Genomic DNA, 18,270 nt, shown 5'->3' on the forward strand with positions numbered 1-18,270 from the left:
AAAGGGTTGTAAACCAGCAGCATTAAAAATCATCTCAGAAAAACATGGTTCAGAAGTCCACTCAGTATTGGTGATACTGGAATTTCAAGAGCTGAAACACAGCTGAACTGTATGTGTGTGTTGAGCTAAACAGATGGATGTACACAGATATATATTGAGAATTTGGAATATTTTTATTTCGTAGGAAATGGAATGACTTAGTTCTTAAAACTTTCTCATAATACTTGCGAAGAACTCTAACAAATTTATCCAGCATTCACCAGAAATGTGTTTCTTCCTTTATGGACGAAAAGGGAAGTAACCCCATAGAGGACTAATAAGCAGCTGTTGAATCTGGAAAGTTATTGTGTGGTGTAAATCAGTTTTGAGGAGCATTTGGTAGGTTTCTTTACATGTAAATGCAATGAGTGAAACACTTCGAAGTTCTTTTCAGGGAGTTAGAATGCGAGCTACTGATGAGTATCTCTTAAAGCTACTGAGTCGGAGTCATGAAAATTTCCTTTTATTCCTAACTGCTTTCAATACAATACAAAGGTGTTCTTGCTCAATTTCTTTTATTTTTTTTTCCCCAGTCAGAAAGGCATGAGTGGCTTTGGGCTTGATAAATTTGGCTCTTAGTGTGCTGATACCATCCAATGGAGTCAAACAAGCCTAGTGCAGATATTTGGCTGTAGAGATTTCATTGTTCCCATTTGTTTTTTTCCTGTCAACAATTGTAGCTGATCTACCTCGTTAAACAAAGCCGGGATTTTGCAGTAATTATATCAGCTCAATATTTAAGCAGGGAGATATTTTTTTCAGGAAGTCACCTCTCAGGAATGCCACCTTTATTATTAAGGAATGCAAAAATGTATAAAGAAAGTATTGGGTTTCTAGTATGTAACTTTCAACATACTGAGAAAAAGGGTCTTTTAACAGCTTTTGTACAAAAGTCCCATTCTTGGGGACAAAACGCAGCTCTCCAAATACCACAAAAGCAAACCACAAATTTTGGGAATCTGATTTTATACTTCTACTATTTAGATCAATCTACTGTGGGTATAAACCTTCACTCTTCCTTTTACCACCCAGCCCCTGAATTATAGCTAAGAACTGAATTCTTATCTAAGTTCAGGGACTTTCTGTTCTGAGACTTGGCGCTGCACTTGTTGGAGGGAGGCTCTCCATATGGTCTTTTAAAGCGTTGATTTCCTGACTGTATTCATACAGTTCTTTACAAGTGTATTCAGAACAAAGTAGAAATGGAGAGTAACAATTCCAGGAAAATACACAGAAATGAATTCTTCTGTTCTGTATAATCTCTTTCTATATACTTTTCTCTGTTTATATTACAGCTATCACTGTCACGTAATTATTCTTTTTGGATCAAAGTTCTCTGTCTTATCTAAGTTCCTCGTTTATTCATTGGTCAAAAATGTAACAACAAATACTCTGTGTGATCATCTTGGTTATGAAATTGGGTTGCAGCAGGCCAGAAACCATCTTTCAGTGTTTTTTGAGAAACCTACAAACATAGCAGATCAGTATTTTTAGTATCTTAACCTTTATGTAGGGCAGACGTTTCACATCTTCAGCCCAATTCACAATTAATTGACTACAAAGTGTACAGTCAGTAGAGTGTATTTGTCACAGCTGATTGTACTCACCTGCTGGCTGGGTATGGAATAATTGTTTTACATGCAGCCTTGTTTTCCATCTCCTTTCAAAACTACTTCAGTGGAAAATTTGTATGAATACGACTTCTTACTTTTTTGACCATGATGATAATACCAAATACCTACAGCAGTAGGTGACTGAGTGGGACTTTCTGGGTTTTGTAAGATAAATCATGAGGATTTACAATGATTTATAATTGTGTAAGTAAGTTTTTTTCCAGTTGCCTTTGCAACAAAGAGGGCAATAGCAAATTTGGCTGTACTCTTGCTAATACAACAACGGATTAAGGGAAGTGATTAGAACAAGTGACCCTGAGAGTTTGTGGACACTTCATCCTTGCAGATATTTGAAACGTGATTGAGCAAGTTTCTGAGCAGCCTCTTGTAATTGTTTTAATTTTGAGCAGGAAACTGAACTAGGTGACCTGCAGAGGTCCCTGTGTGATTCTCTGCTAAGGCCAGTAGTTATTTTGTATGAGAAGTAATGGAGAAAAAAAAAACAAAACACGCCCAGTGTAAACAATTTACAAGGCTGTACTGGTAGTTTTGTATTGCTGCAGTGAAGATTTACACACAACAATAAATACGTATTTATTGTTATATCCACAGTGAGCAGAAAATGACTTAAGCTTTCAAGTATAATTACAAAAAAACCCACCCACCTCAGTATTCAACTTCAGTAATTCCTGCATCAATAAAACATTGATTTCTTCTCTTGCTTAGGGAAGTAAGCACAGCCTTCTGTATTTTAAGTTATGGATTTCTTACTATGGGGGTAGGTGTACTTTGGTTATTACTATTTTCCATTGGAAGTATAGCACAGAGTGATTTTATTGAAATGGATTTCAGCAGCTCCAAGTGTGTTTTCTTTCTTTTGAAAAAGCACGTATAATTTTGTGGTTATTAAAAAACAAAACTTCAGTTATGGTGAATTGTGTAATTAGAGACAGTGCTGATGTCATTTTTATTGCTGCTAAATTACTTTTGCTTTCTTTGTTTTTTAACTTCTGTATTCTGGGAAAAAGGAGTGGCAATTTTTTAGTCCACAATCTTGGTAGGCTTCAGAGAGTCCATTTGGAAGGTAATCTTCTAGTTGGATTTCCTGACTAATTGGCTTATATGAGTATTTCCTCAGTGTGTTGGGGTCTAAAAGTTTTGTCTTAGTTAAGGTGTTCTATTTAAGCTAAACACGGCTTATTTTGACCAAAACAAATGTGTGAAAGGCATAGTCAGGACAGACATAGCAGTGAATGTCTGGGGTCAGAAATTTCTCTTTTTGACACAAGGAGGGGTGCTTTTGTGGCTCGAGTGAACTGAAAATGTAACAGAGATGGGAACAAAACAGGTGTTAGTACAGAAAACCTTAGTTCTCTTTAGTAAGATTGCAACTGTCACTGCACTTTTTATTCTTTCCCGTATTTAATATTCTGATAAACCTCCCTGCAAGTTCTAGATAGCAGTAATTGTGTGAAACAGTGATTACACTTAAGCAAATAGTTCTGTCTCTTTCTTTATGTAAACTGTTTAGTGGCCTCACCCATCAGTTAATACAAACTTACATTACTGAATGGCTGGTCTTATAAGTCAGCTGACATTGGTGAATGCTTGTCTACCGGAAACTTGCCTGAAGGCTCTTTTTTTTTTTTTTTTTTTTTTTTAATAGACTGAGAAGGACATTGCTATTGGCAAGGAACTGTCACCTCAGTCTAAGATGTCAGTGACCACGTTAAAGTGGTCACTAGGTGGCCTACTAGCCTAATATTTATCTAAAATTCATTCAGTTCAACGATCTATGAGCTTCTCTTGCTGATGTTTTAAGTCAAAAATACTGCTTTAAATCCCATTTTTATGTCTGCTGATGAGTCTAGGTTTACTCATCCTGCAAATCCTCTAGATATTTAGCTTCTATTTAACGTCTTAGCGCACCATAATGTTTGTGTCATTCACAAACAAAAAAACAACAACAAACACCCAAATTTAAAAAACAAAAACAAATACCACAACCACCAACAAACCATCAAAATCCCACATCTAACCATATAACCTCCTTGGTTTCAGTTGAAACATAAGTAACTCTAGATTAAAAATACCATGAAAATGTCTTTGGCTGTTTTATCTACTTGGGTAGAAATACAGATGCATGTGTGGCCATGGCTGTAGTTGTAGTTTTCTACGTAGTGCTTTAGATAATGGTGGTGGGGCTTGAGCTGTTCTACAAGCAGGGTTGAATTGCCTACTCTGGATTTATTGCCTTTCACTGTGTGTAGAGCTGCCTTCATGCTGCCTACACCCTCAGTATGAGGCAGAGAGATTGTTCACAGAAAACACATTCTGTAACGTTTGTTACTTCCGCTGTTTGGCCCACTAGAGGGACACTAAAAGTAGGATAATATTGGAGAAAACTTTTCAATAGACACATTTATTTAAAGGTTTTGGTGGTTTGTAAAATAAGAACATTATACTGTGGTAAGGAACTAGGGTCCAGAGCAGAATATTCTCTGAAGCTATCTAATGTGTACCCAGGCATTACTCTTTGCTTATAAGATCTGCTGCTCTTACCAGCAGGCAGCACTTTCATTTGATTCCAGGCTTACTGCTGTGGAAAGTCTGCTATGGCTGTCTTGGGCTGTAAATCTTCTGCTCAGAGAGAAGACAAGACAGGTTTTACCTCATTTACCTTCTAGTAAAATCACTTCTCAAACAAAATCTGATTGTAATGGATTCAGCTTTTCCTAATATAACACAGTGTCTAAGTGCTAGTTTATTTTTCTTTTATTTGTCTTTGGAGACACAAATAGTGTAACAGTTTGCTGGTCACACTGGCTCTTTTCACTCATGACTGCATTCATTTTATCTCTCTTTCTTCATGCCATTTCCTTTGAGTTTCCATGGAGTTGGTGCCTGACATCAGATAAATGCTTGACTAACTGCTTGGACATTCTTGGGCAAACTTTGTGTTTCTACAGACACACCTATTTACTGTGGGCTGCAAATACAGGAGTCGTTTTTAGTTTTCCGGTGTATCGTTGTAGATGTGTGTATACCTTGCTGTATGGGTGAGCCCCTCCCTGCACCCCAGAAAGAGTTACTTCACAGAAGATTTCAAAAATCTTAAAAACCTGCTTTGAAAAGAACATTTTCTTACTGTTCTCAAAAGAATATTTTCCTACTAAACACCACTGGTGCAATTTGACTGGGTTTTGACAGTGGGCATCACCCTGTGTCAGGAGGCTCTTGGAAATTTTGTCATGATGACCTTCCTTTCTCTTCCCCTTTTTCCCTTGGAATTGTGTCCTTACCCTTATGAGGGATTTAAAATTTAGATTATATGAAGTGAGAATGTTTGGCTTAAAAAACCATAGAGGAAAAATGCTTTTTTTTATTAGTGATATTTTGTGGTATTTGAGTTATAATTAGAACACTGCTTTTATTTCCCTAGCTGTCAGAACATTCACTTTATACTTGTGTATTAATCAATTTCAGTTTTATTTTCATATTAGCACTGTTATATACTTGATTACTTAAGATTTCAGAGACTGAGCATTTATGTATATGTTTTACTTCTTTAGCATGTATAAAAATGTAAGCTCTTTCTGCTATGGCTAATGTAAACATTAATAAGTCTTGAAAACTGCACTTAATTCAGTACTTAAATACTTAATAGGTAAATGTTTTATAGTGATATGGGTTTTAGTAATACTTTTTGGCAGACACTGTTGCTATTCAAGCCAGCAGCTCTGCTGGTAATATGTACAAATCTTGAACCAGTGCTCTTAAAAAGTTAATAAAAATTCCTTACTGCACATATTCTTGCTAGCGAGCAGCGCAACATAGAATTTTACTTCTTGACTGTATATTTGAATTGTGATTATTCCTTTTGTACAGGACATCGTACCAGTAGATGCCTCGTATGAGGTGAAAGAGCTTTACGTGCCAGAAAACAAACTGAAGTTGGCTAAAACTGATGCTGAGTCTCTGTTAACCTTGGAAATAAGCAAGGTACTGTGTGTTCATTTATCTCCTTACTGAAGATGACAAAACAGTCTGTGGTTAGGCAGAACAGTGTATAGTCAAAACACCTGTACTCGTTACAGACTGTAACTTGATACACATTGTCCTTCTTTTCTTGAGGAACATAATAGCATGTTTTCTTTTGTCGTTTTTTAGAGATAGCAGTTGACTAATAACTTCGTAAGTATTGGCTGGAATTTCAGATAATGCTACTTAGTGTGTCCTAAGTCTGGAGATTAAAATTTGGTAATTTTTTTCCCCTTTGAGCATTGACCAAACCATTCTTTGCATGCATCCTGTGCATAGTTGTTTCTAGATGAATTATTAATATATACATTTTTAGATTGCTTACATGATTTTATTTTGAATTGTAGTGACCAAGGAGTATTATCCTTGTTAGTAACCTTCAGGTTAAAGTACTAACCTTGTATATCAGTTGCAAACTTTCGTCTGTAGGTGATCAGACCTACTTCATTAGTTTTTGCTTTAATTTTTTTTCTAATTGGAATGAATTCATGCTATGTGTTCTGGCTTCCAGGACAAAAATAACTTGGAAAAGCGTGGATCAGTGTAATGCTTTTACTTCAGTTAAATGTGTGATTTTCCAATGTGGTATTTAATTTGACAAAGCTGCTTCTGACTGTGTTTCTGTTCTTCCTGGTCATCTTTTTATGAAGAACTAGGCCTAAACGCAGATACAGATGCTTTTTTTCACTGACTTCTGACTTTTTAATGGTTCTATTTTAAAAGTGTACCCTGGCAGCCAAAAAAGCAAGCTGCGCTTTGGGCTGAGTTTAACACAGCATAGTCAGCTGGTCAAAAGAGATGATTCTCCTGCTCTATTTAGTGTTGGTGCAGCCTCAACTTGAATTTCATGTGCAATTCTGTTCTCCGCAATACAAAACAGTGTTGAGGTTCTTGAAAGCATCCAGAGAAGGGCAGCAAAGGTAGTAACAGAGCTGGAAGGCTGGAAGGCATGTCCTGTGAGGAGAGGCTGAGGACGCTTGGATGCTCCAGGGAAGAGGAGGCTGAGGTGTGACCTCATTTCTCTCTGTACCTTCTTGAGGAAGGGAGACTCTGGGCTCCTCTGCCTGGTAGCTGAGGTCAGGACCTGTAGGAACGACAAAAAGCTGTGCTGGTAAGGTTCAGACTGTACATTAGGACAGATTGCTTAAACGTGAGGGTGATCAAGCACTGTGACAGGCTTCCTAGAGAGGTGGTTGATAGCCTATGCCTGTTAGTGTTCAGGAGGCATTTGGATAATGCCCTTGATGATATGCTTTAACTTTTTTTTGTCTCTGATCTGGCTGGTTAGTTGCACTCGACGATGTTCATATGGTCCTTCCAACTAAACTTCTCTGTTCTATTAAAACTTTTAAGTATTGTATCTGGGACCTGAGTAAGCATGTGCAGTGAATGACTTTGAAGTTCTGAGACATCACACCAAGCACTAAACTAAATAGTTTTAAAACTGCTTAGATTTCTAATATATTTTAATAGTTCCTCTCACTGCATGTTACAAAATTTCCTTTCGCGTGCATCAGTAAAACTGTATATTGCTTTGCAGAGGAATAAGTATTTAGGGTCATCATTATTGAGTTTCTGTAGGGTCCCATTCTGAAATGCTTCTCATCTAGCAAAACCAGCCTTTTCCCCCTCCATTCCTAACTGGTGTTTTTTCAGATACCAGCAAGTATATAACATCAGCTAGGGAAGAAAATGTGTGTTTTATTTGTCTGAACGTAAACTAAATGATGCAATAAAACTAGTCATGCTTTTTGCAAGAGATTCTTAGACAAGTGGAGTCAGTGGGCTTTGTCCTTTGTCAAAAACTCTTACAAAGTCTTAGTAATGCACATGCAAAAATAATAAAGGCTGCACACTAAGTCGCAGTGTGACAGTTTTAATGTTAAGGAAGGAAATTCCCTGTAAAATGTTGCATCTTACACTAAAATAAATACTTTCCTGAAAGAATTTTAGTTCTGGATTTTTCTCACTACTTTCTGCAATAAAAATCTACTTACTAATCCGTACTAAGATCAGAAGTGCTAGTCTTCTCTCTCCTTAATTCTGTTTTGTAGTTACTGTATGTGTTATTGTCTTTTTTTTTTTTTTATTTTTTTTTTTTTTAAGCTCTTCTTTATCTTGCTTTATTGAAAAATAAATACAAATGAAACTAGTTCTGGTAAGATAAACTTTATCAAATGTTTATGAGTAAAGCTTATTTGTTTTTAACGCTATCAAGTTTGATCTAGTGTAAGAATTGGAAAGTAGTTATAAACACTAAGGAGCAAGTTGTTATTTTTCTTACTTACAGAGATTTGAAATTCCTTGATTAAGACCATCAACTGAGAAATCTTCCATTCACGTTGCGTTTTATGCATAAATCATCTTCTGTTATGATTAACACCTAGCGTCAGACATTGAACAATGCCTTTTATTTGCTCAATTTCTCTGTTTCTTTACAAGGTGGATATGCAGTGGGTGCAAGTGTTGGCAGAAGGTTGGGCAACACCCCTGAGTGGCTTTATGAGAGAGAGAGAATACCTGCAGTGCCTTCACTTTGACTGTCTGCTTGATGGTAAAGTACTTCCACTAGTAAATCTGAGCAAATGCTACTTGTAAAATATTATTGATGCTTTGCTTCTTAGTAACGGTGTGGGGAAAATTTCTCAGGTTTGTGCACAATCTGAGATAAGAAGATAGAATTGTAAAATCATTACTTTTAAAACTTTTTATTTGTATCATTATGTTTGAAAAATCAGCACCTTATCTTTTTGCCTGTACAAATTAGAATTTACATTTTTTAAATGCTTACATTTTGGAGAAGATTTTAAACCTGAAATCAACATTTCTAATTTGTGTTGAAGAAATCTGTGTTAGAACTCAGAATTGAAATTTAGTTGCTGTTTAGCTTTGTGCAAAGAATGCAAAAAGGTTTCTTCCCTGTCGGTGATGAAGGAAGAGACAATGAAGTGACTTGAGTACTGTAGCTCTGTTGGGTATAAAACCAGAATTGGGAAGAAGGCCTGACTGGATGATTGTTGCATGACACTGAGTGACTGTGCCTTAATAATTACCCAGTTTTAACAAATACATTTTATTTTGCATTACCTATAGGCTAAGAGCAAACATCAGTTGAAGCAGTTAAGTGATAACATCATCAAGTTTAAAATTCGATAGTGATTCTCTGTTATTTCATTTGTTCTTCTTTGAAGATTGTTTTACATCAACTTTTTGTGTTTTTGCATAGTTTATATGATAAAAGGGATAGCAAAGAGTCCTGCTTCCTTCTGTGTCACTATTTGCTTTCTGGAAACCAAATGGCAGAAAAAGGTTGCCATTTGTCTTGGACTCTTTTTTTTTTTTTTCCTATTATCCTTTTCACCCAGCCTTGTCATTTGTAACTGCCTATCTTGCTTAAGATATGATTAAAAGAAGGTTTAAAAAAAAAAATGCACTGCTCAAATAATAAGGAAACCAGCTGTATTTAATTTCACCTCAATTACAACCAATAGCAAAACTCCTATTAATTTCAAGGGGGCCATGACTTTTCTCTTGGAGAACTCCTAAGAGTTTTGCACTTTTTTTTTATGCCTGCACTTATTAGACTTTTGTCACTGTTTGATATTTAGAGTATTTACTCTACTGGTTTTTCAGATCTTATACATGTAGTCAAGAAAAACAACGCTTCTGGGATTTAGCAGTGAAGTAAATGGCTAAAAATGAAGGACACGTAACATTTGAGTTCAGATATATTGGGTTATTTTTGGAAGTTAGTAGTTGGTAAACTTTCAGCTGAACGAACTATGCAAAATATCTGACTCTGCAGTTTCTTTTGAGGTAGATACATTTGAGACTGAACTTAATTTGGTGTAAACAGCAAAAGTCACCTTTTGAAATGTTTGATTTACGTATGCTAACTACAAAGATGTATTTTGCTGCTTCCATCACAGTGAGCTTTTCTTACAGACTGAAATTAGGGCTACGGAGGGTGATATTTGTATTTGTAATAGTCATAGTAGTAGCAGTCTTGAGTAATATTTGAAGTTACCTGGTTCAGTTTACTGTATTGCTGCCTGAACAAGGTATTCATTGTTTTGAGATCCCCCAAACGTAGTTTCTTCACAGTATGAATACTTAAGAGCAGCTATAAGTACTTGCCATTTTCAGTAGTGTCTTTGCTCGTTCCCAAACCTCAGTGTTTGCACATCCTTACAGCACATGAATCCAATGCAAAAGTGCATTATAAAGTCGTCCTTATTGTGAAAGCTAGAACTACCTGTTGTATTATCATACAACAGCTAGACTGTAACTTATTAGGAAATTTGATGTCTGGACTATAGCTGATAATATGGGTAATGGCTTTTCTCACTCTGTAGGGGGAGTCATTAATCTCTCAGTGCCTATAGTGCTGACAGCGACGCAGGAAGACAAAGACAGGCTGGATGGCTGCACAGCAATTGCATTAGTGTATGAGGGTCGCCGCGTGGCCATTCTCCGTAATCCAGAATTCTATGAGCATAGGAAAGAGGAACGCTGTGCGAGGCAGTGGGGAACGACGTGCAAGGATCATCCTTACATAAAGGTATGCGTGTGAAGTTGAAAAGCTAGTCTGATAAATTGTCCTGTCTATGGAGATGCAAATTAGTTAAAGTTGGTGTCTGTGACTTGTGTATTTGGAGAACAAAACTTTTTTGAGAAATAATTAAAACTTCTGAATGGGAACAGCGGTGCTCTTCTGTTCAATGTAGCTCTTGAGTAGTCTGTGCTTAGTGTGAAAACCTGATAAAAATATGAACATCTGAAATGAATTTGGGATATAGAATCTGTGCTGCAGAGGAGAGGGACTTTGCCCTACTGTGTGCCTAGGAAATCCATTTCCCTGTGGACCCAGGTGGATCATCAAAGCTCCTTAATATGCAGTGTGGAGTCAAGAAAAGTTCTTTTCTGGCTGCGTGTGGAGCACATGAGAATTGCCTTGTTTAAATTCTTTTGAAACAGACACCCTTCCTGAAGAGTTCATGATTTAACTCTCTGAGGAGTTATTTCCCATCTGTTGTGTTAAATATGTTTTACTATTTTGACCTTATGTGCACGCCATACTGAAATATTTTAATCATAACATACTCAAAGCAGTACTGCATTTCGTTTTGAAAGCTGATGTAAATGTTACATTATAGCTCTGAAGAGCCATCAATGTATTACTCTTCCTATTTCTCTTTATAGTATCTTTTTGTTTACTATATGATTTAAAATCAGACAGAAAGAAATCAAACAAAACTCCAATTGTTATTTCCCTATGGAAAGATAAAGCCTTCTGTGTGTTCTAAAAGCATCTGTATGACCAATAGTTATATGTATGTGAAAAATGTGTTTTTTTTTTTTTTTTTTTTGACATCTTAGTCTTTTTTCTTATTAACGTGTAATCACTTAATTTTACTGAATGAAGTTACACAACACCAACTATGCAGTTAGGAATGTATCTGGAAAGGACATCTGCTAGATACAATGTGTTGAGAAAGGTGTGTCCTCGGTGTGTTCTGTGCTGATGAATGTAAGATTTTTGTTTTACTGAAAAAGTAACACAAATATAAGAAATGCGGAGAAAATCTTGGGCAGAAAAGATTTGGGTGACTTGTTACAATATATTAACAGTTACAGAATGTCACTACTGAAATTCATGTAGAAGATGAGAAACCATGTTCTGGTGTGTATATTGGCTTGTATAGTAGTAGCACAACAGCATAGTGTGTGTTGTAGTTTCATGACACTGCATCCATCTGGTGGCCCTTCTGAAATTGTCAGAAATCTTTGGGTGCCTCAGAGCTTACACGGTGGTGAGTTTTCTCAGTTTCATTATCTGTCTCATGCCTTCCCCTTCCTCCTAGTTGAGATGTGAAATCTGACATTTACCTGGGGAAAGGTATGATGAATGCAGTACCACTGAACCCCAGCAGCTCATAATTTTTTTCTTATTTTTTTAACATTGGTGCTTGGCTTCAGAATATCAAATGCAATTAACCTGGAATTCTCTCTTTTGTGAAGATTGTGTCCTTTGCAATGGTCTAAATGCTCAAAACAAGCTGTTTTTCCTTACTTCTCCTAGATGGTTATGGAGCAAGGGAACTGGCTTGTAGGTGGAGATCTACAGGTCCTTGATCGTATTTATTGGAATGATGGACTTGATCAGTACCGTCTCACTCCAGCTGAACTAAGACAGAAGTTCAAAGAAATGAATGCTGGTGAGTAACTTTTTACTGTTTTGTTTCTTCATACAAAGGTTTATCCAAATACCTACTGCCTTGATACTGCAAGGACAAGCCTTGTTTCAGGGATATTAATTTTGAACCCTCTTTTAAGTGGTGTTCTTTGCCTTTTACTGGTATTTATTTTTATAAGTTCAGGCTTTGCCTTGCCTGAATGAGAAGAGAAGCTGGTAACCCTTAAGTTTCTGAATTTGTTTTTTCCATGCACGCTCAACATATTATTAATGCAAGAAAAGATAATGTTAAAATGTGGTAGAGCATGATTTAAAAATCATCAGATTTGACTAGAAGTGTAGAGGTATGCTGATTGCTGGGCTTTTATGCTCTTCTGTTTTTAAGTCTGCTACATGCTGCTTTTGGGGAGTAAAGCTTATGATGGCTATGTAAATAAATGGATATTAAGTATCACAAACAGCCAGCTAAATCCAGCAACTAGCAGACAGCTACAAAGCGCTTGAAGTGTGAAAGAAGAGAACACAGACTGCAAAAATGCATGAAGAATGCAAAGAGATTGGTCTTGAGATCCTGTCTTTTTTCAGTATTGTCAGTATTACTGTGATCTTCAGGTTTGAGATATACCAGTCTTGGTCTTAACTGTTCCCCAAATAAACACGTTTGATACCTGTAAAAAAGCTTACTATTTATATTTCACTGAACGGTTGAGGTTGTAAGTGACTTGTGGAGGTCACCTTATCTACTCCCCCCCCTGAAGCAGGGCCACCTAGAACTGGTTGCCTAGGACCACATCCAGATGGCTGCTGTTATCTGGAGAGATAATCGACAATCTCCCCATGAACCTATGTCAGTGTTTGCTCACTCACAATAAAAATCTTTTCTGCTGTTCAAGTGGATTCACCTTTGTTTCAATTTGTGTCCACTGCTTTTTGTTGTGTCACTGGGTGCCTCTGAAAGGAGTCTTTCTCCATCCTCTTTGTACCCTCCCTTCAGATATTTATACATATTGATAAGATTCCCCCCTGAGCCTTGTCTGAATTGATGAGCCCCAGCTCTCTCAGCCTGTCCTCACTGGAGAGTTTCTCCAGTCTTTTGTGCCAAGAAGCCCAGCTCTCTGTAGCCTCATCACTGCTGAGCAATGAGAGGGAAAGGATCACCTCCCTCATGCTGCTACTTTGCCTAGTGTAGCCTAGGGTACGGTTAGGTGCCTCTACTATAAGAGCACACTGTTGTCTCGCATTCAACTTGGTGTCCAGTTGGACACCCAGATCCTGTTTTGCAGAGTGGCTTTCCAGCTCGGTACAAGCTGTTGCTCAGATGCAGGACTTTGTGTATCCTGTTGTTTAACTTCATGAGGTTCCTCTAAGCCTGTTTTTCCAGCCTGTTGAGTTCCCTCTGAATGACAGCACAGCTCTCCTGTGATACTACTCACTCTTCCCAGTTTTGTGTTATCTGCAAGCTTACTGAGTGTATTCTGCCTTATTATTCATCTCATTAGTGAAGGATATTAAACAGGATTGGACTGAGTTTTGACCTCTAGTTACTGGATAGGTAGCGTAGTTCGTTTTCCTCTTACAATTTAATTTAGGTCTGTATTATGTGCTCATGCAGTTAGAAAAAGAGGTTATTGCTGTTGGAGAAACTAAAGTAATTCTACTGAAATCTCAGAAATGAAGGAAGCTGGTAAGTGAAGTTTGTTTTTTATTAGATTTGCTTATTGAGAATAATGACCTGTGACTGCTACTGTTACACTTGTTTAATGAAGTTCAGAGGAAATATTGTACCGTTTGAAGATTTTTCTTTGGTTGTACAACTTCTGATGAAATAAGTTGCCTTCCTTATTGTTTGTCTTCTATTGTTTTGTTTTTTTTTTTTTTCTCCTCTCCATAGATGCTGTCTTTGCATTCCAGTTACGCAACCCAGTGCACAATGGCCATGCACTTTTAATGCAGGACACTCATAAGCAGCTTTTGGAACGTGGCTACAGGCGTCCAGTTTTGCTGTTGCACCCACTTGGAGGATGGACAAAGGAGGATGACGTCCCTCTCATGTGGCGCATGAAACAGCATGCTGCAGTACTGGAGGAGGGAGTCTTGAATCCAGAAACAACGGTGGTGGCCATATTCCCTTCCCCCATGATGTATGCTGGACCAACAGAGGTAAGCATGTCAGGAGTTCAAATCAACGGTAATGGCAACAACAAAACCAGAACATACTTAAATTAGTAGTGCACTGAAATATTTCACGTTATTCCTGTGGGTTGTGGTTTTTTTAGAGGGCAGAGAAAGCTAGTTTCCCTTGTTCCAACAGGTTGTAAAGGATCTCTCCATCATCAATGAAAATGATATCCGTTGAAGAGACCTCTACAGTGCAGAATTTTTACGGAAAGGAGACAATATGGTTTTTGTGTGCTCGTTTTTCTTAACAGTTTTAAGGGTGTAATAGTGAATTAATCTTTCCTCCTTTTTTACAACCTTTTTCAAAAGATATATGAAATAGATATCCTGAATGTTAAGTATCTTAAGCTTTGTAACTATTTAGCAAAAAATGTGTATATTGGAGAGTTAGACAAATTCAGAAGAAAAGGCTTTGTTGTTTTTACTTTTGCAAGCTTAATTTAGAATTGTTTTGAGGCTTCTATGTGAAATAATTATTTGGGAATGCTTTATTTAGCAACCAAGATTTGGGTTAAAACTCGCATAGGTTGTGGGAAGCAATGGGAAAAACAAATGCTATTGCTTGAGGGCAATTCATTTAGGCAGCGTTGGTTTTCCACCTCATAAATTTTTTTTTCTTTTATGAGTCACAGGATTCTGACCAGGTTCAAGTGGTTAACTCTGTGGTAGCTTTTTGATAGAAAGGGGAGATACCTTTGGTGAGAAGAAAGTAGATAGTTGGCACTTTTTTCTAGTGATTGTTTGACTGGTCAAACAGTGCTTGCATTACTTTTCAACCCATAAGAACTGTAGTCCAGATCCAGATGAGGTATGTAACTGAGTTACTGTAAGAAATCTTCAGTGTTCCCTGTAGACCTCTTGTGGGAATTAATAGAAACATTATACTTTAATTTCATACTCACAAGCATACAAGAAGAAATGAAATCCCCAAACTTTGTTCTGAATAGAGTAAGAATTTTTCTTAATAAGTTGCCAATAATTTCAGAATACAAACTGACAATAACATCTGTAGCCAGGAAATAAGAGATTCTTCCTCTAATGGTTTTCTGTAGGTCATTTAAAAGGCATACATACAGATTTATTTCAGTAGCATGCATTATTTACAGGAATACACGCTGCTGTTGAGTCAGCATGGTTATCAATAGGGTGGATATCACCTTTCAATTTGTAGGATTTTGATGCATATGTTTCATGAGTGTGAATTTAGTGTTTTTCTGTTTTTTTTTTCTCCTGTTTTTAACTTTCCTAATAACTACTTTGAAAGAAAGCAGAAAGAAAAAAATCCTGTATCAGACTGCAGTGAGCTCACCTGTGTAAGAAAGTAAATGTGTTCTGAAGTAGCACAGAGAAATGGACAAGCTGTTTGTATCTCAAAAACGTGATTTGCATTGCTCTAAATTTTCTTAAAGTTAGTCAAACAGCATCATTTAAGAACTCCATTCTGTTACCCAAATGACAACATGAAGTTTAAATTCTGAAACTGTAGTAGGATAGTTTTGGAAAACCTACTGTTGTGGTTTGTCGGCATTTGGTGAGATTGGCCCATTCTGTGCTTGTGACATAAATACTGAAGTAGTTAATGCATCTGTCGGCATCTATAAAACTCAGATGTTTGAATAGCAGTTGAGTCCATCAGGTGTAGCATCTGGATGTGGTCCAAGCAAAAACTGATACCAGTAGCTTCATTACTCATGGCTGCTTCCTAATTCCATTATTTGAGTACTGGTTTAAAGGAATCTTCAAACTGATTGTAAACCATCCTCCTTGATGTCTTTCTAACAATTAGCTATAGAACTTTAAATGACTAGAACAAGAATTTCTCTTCTGAGATATCGTTTTTAGAGCTCCTTACCAAAAATTAAGATAGAACAACATATGAAAGATTGCGATTTTGTCTTATATGAATTATTTGCAGTAGAAAAATGTAGCTGCTTTTCCTAAGAACAGCTGTACCGTGGTCTCCCAAGCAAGAATGTAAGAATCGAGACGTTTCATGGTTTAAAATTCTTACTAAACCATTATTAATAATTTAGTTTTGAGACAGCTTTAGGCTGGACCTAAATCCTCAGATGATGTTATTCCAAACTCTGTACTGAAGTCTTTTTTATAGCATCCTGCTGTGCGAATGACACAGGGAATGGTGTGTCTTAGCTGTATGTTTGGTGATTCATAAAATTGGTTGGGTGTGACTCTGTAGTGAAAAGAGTGTTTGTTTGGCTGGGGGGTGGAAAGTGCTCATGTTATAAGGATTGTATTTTTAACTGTTTTCTTTTAACTTTTCACCTTGTCTGTGTTCTAGGTTCAGTGGCACTGCAGGTCACGGATGGTTGCAGGAGCTAACTTCTACATTGTAGGCCGAGATCCTGCAGGGATGCCGCACCCTGGTACTGGGAAAGATCTGTATGAACCAACTCATGGTGCCAAAGTGTTGACAATGGCCCCAGGCCTCCGAGCACTGGAAATTGTACCCTTCAGGGTTGCAGCTTATAATAAGAAAAAGAAGTCCATGGACTACTACGACTCTGAGCAGTAAGTCGTATTTTAGTTCTAAAACATTTTAAACAACAACTGTCTTCTCCTGCCCTCACTCCTCAAGGAAAAAGAAGTATTAGATGAATATTGCTACAATATATCAGTTTTTAGAGACATTTTTAGACCACTAATGCAACTTGACTTCAGTGATGATTTGGGTGTAGTTTCACAGCACAACTTCTTTGATCCAACTTCAGTTACTACTGGAAGCTCCTGTGTTTAAATTCCAAGCACCTGAGTTGACCTGCTCTTGTTTTTGAAAGCTATAAAGTATTATCATCTTTTGCATAACTAAATCTAATCTTATGTTATGTTCTTGTGTTCCTTGGAAATGATGAGTGGAAGGACAATGGCAAATGTGTTGAAACCTGGTAAGAATTAATGGAGCTTCACTGTGTATTACTCTACAGTGTTCATAGGTGATTAGAAACTTGATGATTTGCTGTACAGAAGATGTTTTGAAATAGAAGTTAGTCAAGGAAGTTTGTAGTTTGCTCTTCCTTAACTCCCATCTAGGCAGCAGTCTAGCATGAGGCTCTCCTCAATGCTCCGAAGTATCTCTTTGGATAGCACTGCAGCATGATTTCTTTTTTTTTGTAAATGAAGCTGTGAACAGTAGCATCAGACCAGACCTACATAATGATACTTTTACTTGAGGGAATAACATCAGAAGGAAGCATTCTTCTAGCATATAGGACATTAAAATCTGTTCCTGTGTTTATTACCATTTAGACAGCTAGCTCGTGAACACTTGAGTGAAGTGTGTGTGTGTGTGTGTGTGTGTGTGTGTGTGCAGTTTGTTATCTGAGATGTACCTAGAAATTCTCATTGCTGTTCACAGTAATTAAACTGTAATGTAACAAAGCCAGCAAAATTTACAACTTGTATGTTTTATACGTAAGAGTCAAAAGGCTGTTGTATTAGACTCAATGGGTATTTGTCCTATTTGTTTGTTATCCAAGTGATTCAACATGTTTGTTTTGAAAGATAAGCATGCCATGATCAAAATGGAATAGGTCTGACGGTGTGTCACTTTCTACTATGTTGGAATAGGGTTAACGATACCAGACACAAGAATTCTCACTGCACAGAACAGGAAAATTGTATAGTATATTGATTGTGATTGTTAATACTGTACTCTTGGCAGGATAGGTTTGATTTAGATTGAGGGGAGTTAAATTTTTATCTCTGTCATTAGTTGGACCAGATGATTTAATTAAAAAAAAAAAAAAACCCCAAACCAACAAAACCCCTTGTAACAAGTTTTGCCTTAGATCACAGACTGTGGAATGTGTACTCTTATCCTTTTGTGATATCTGTATGCACCCTTGAGTTGGAGTTGTCTTAGTTTCAGCTGGGATGGAATTGTTTTCTTCAGAGTGTCTAGTATGATGCTATGATTCCATGCTTTTGCTTCTAGGAGAAAAGCAGTGTTGATAAAATACCAATGTTTATAGTTGCTACTAAGCGGTGCTGTACAGAGCCAAGGCTATTCTCACTGAAGGGCCCAAGGAGCTAGGATAGAACAGAGTTAGGACAGCTGACTTAAACTGGCCAAAGGGACGTTCCATACTGTATGACATCAAGCAGAAGCAGTTTTGAAAGAAATGGGAATTAATCTCACTCTCTTCTGCCACTTGAGGTGGCTAGCTGGGCATCAGTTGGGGGATG

At 37.2% G+C, this 18,270-nt stretch overlaps 1 protein-coding gene across 1 annotated transcript in view; it reads left to right on the forward strand.

Annotated features, from left to right (window-relative positions):
• Positions 1–18,270, forward strand: part of PAPSS1 (3'-phosphoadenosine 5'-phosphosulfate synthase 1) — a 37,676-nt gene that overhangs the window by 12,973 nt on the left and 6,433 nt on the right. Inside the window, exons 6-11 of the mRNA XM_048942481.1 lie at positions 5,541–5,654; positions 8,136–8,247; positions 10,049–10,254; positions 11,776–11,911; positions 13,781–14,049; positions 16,367–16,596. Of these exons, the coding sequence (XP_048798438.1) occupies positions 5,541–5,654; positions 8,136–8,247; positions 10,049–10,254; positions 11,776–11,911; positions 13,781–14,049; positions 16,367–16,596 (1,067 nt within the window). The remainder of the gene's footprint in view (positions 1–5,540; positions 5,655–8,135; positions 8,248–10,048; positions 10,255–11,775; positions 11,912–13,780; positions 14,050–16,366; positions 16,597–18,270) is intronic.

This window comes from Lagopus muta, chromosome 4 (assembly GCF_023343835.1).
Source record: "Lagopus muta isolate bLagMut1 chromosome 4, bLagMut1 primary, whole genome shotgun sequence".
Taxonomy (NCBI): domain Eukaryota; kingdom Metazoa; phylum Chordata; class Aves; order Galliformes; family Phasianidae; genus Lagopus; species Lagopus muta.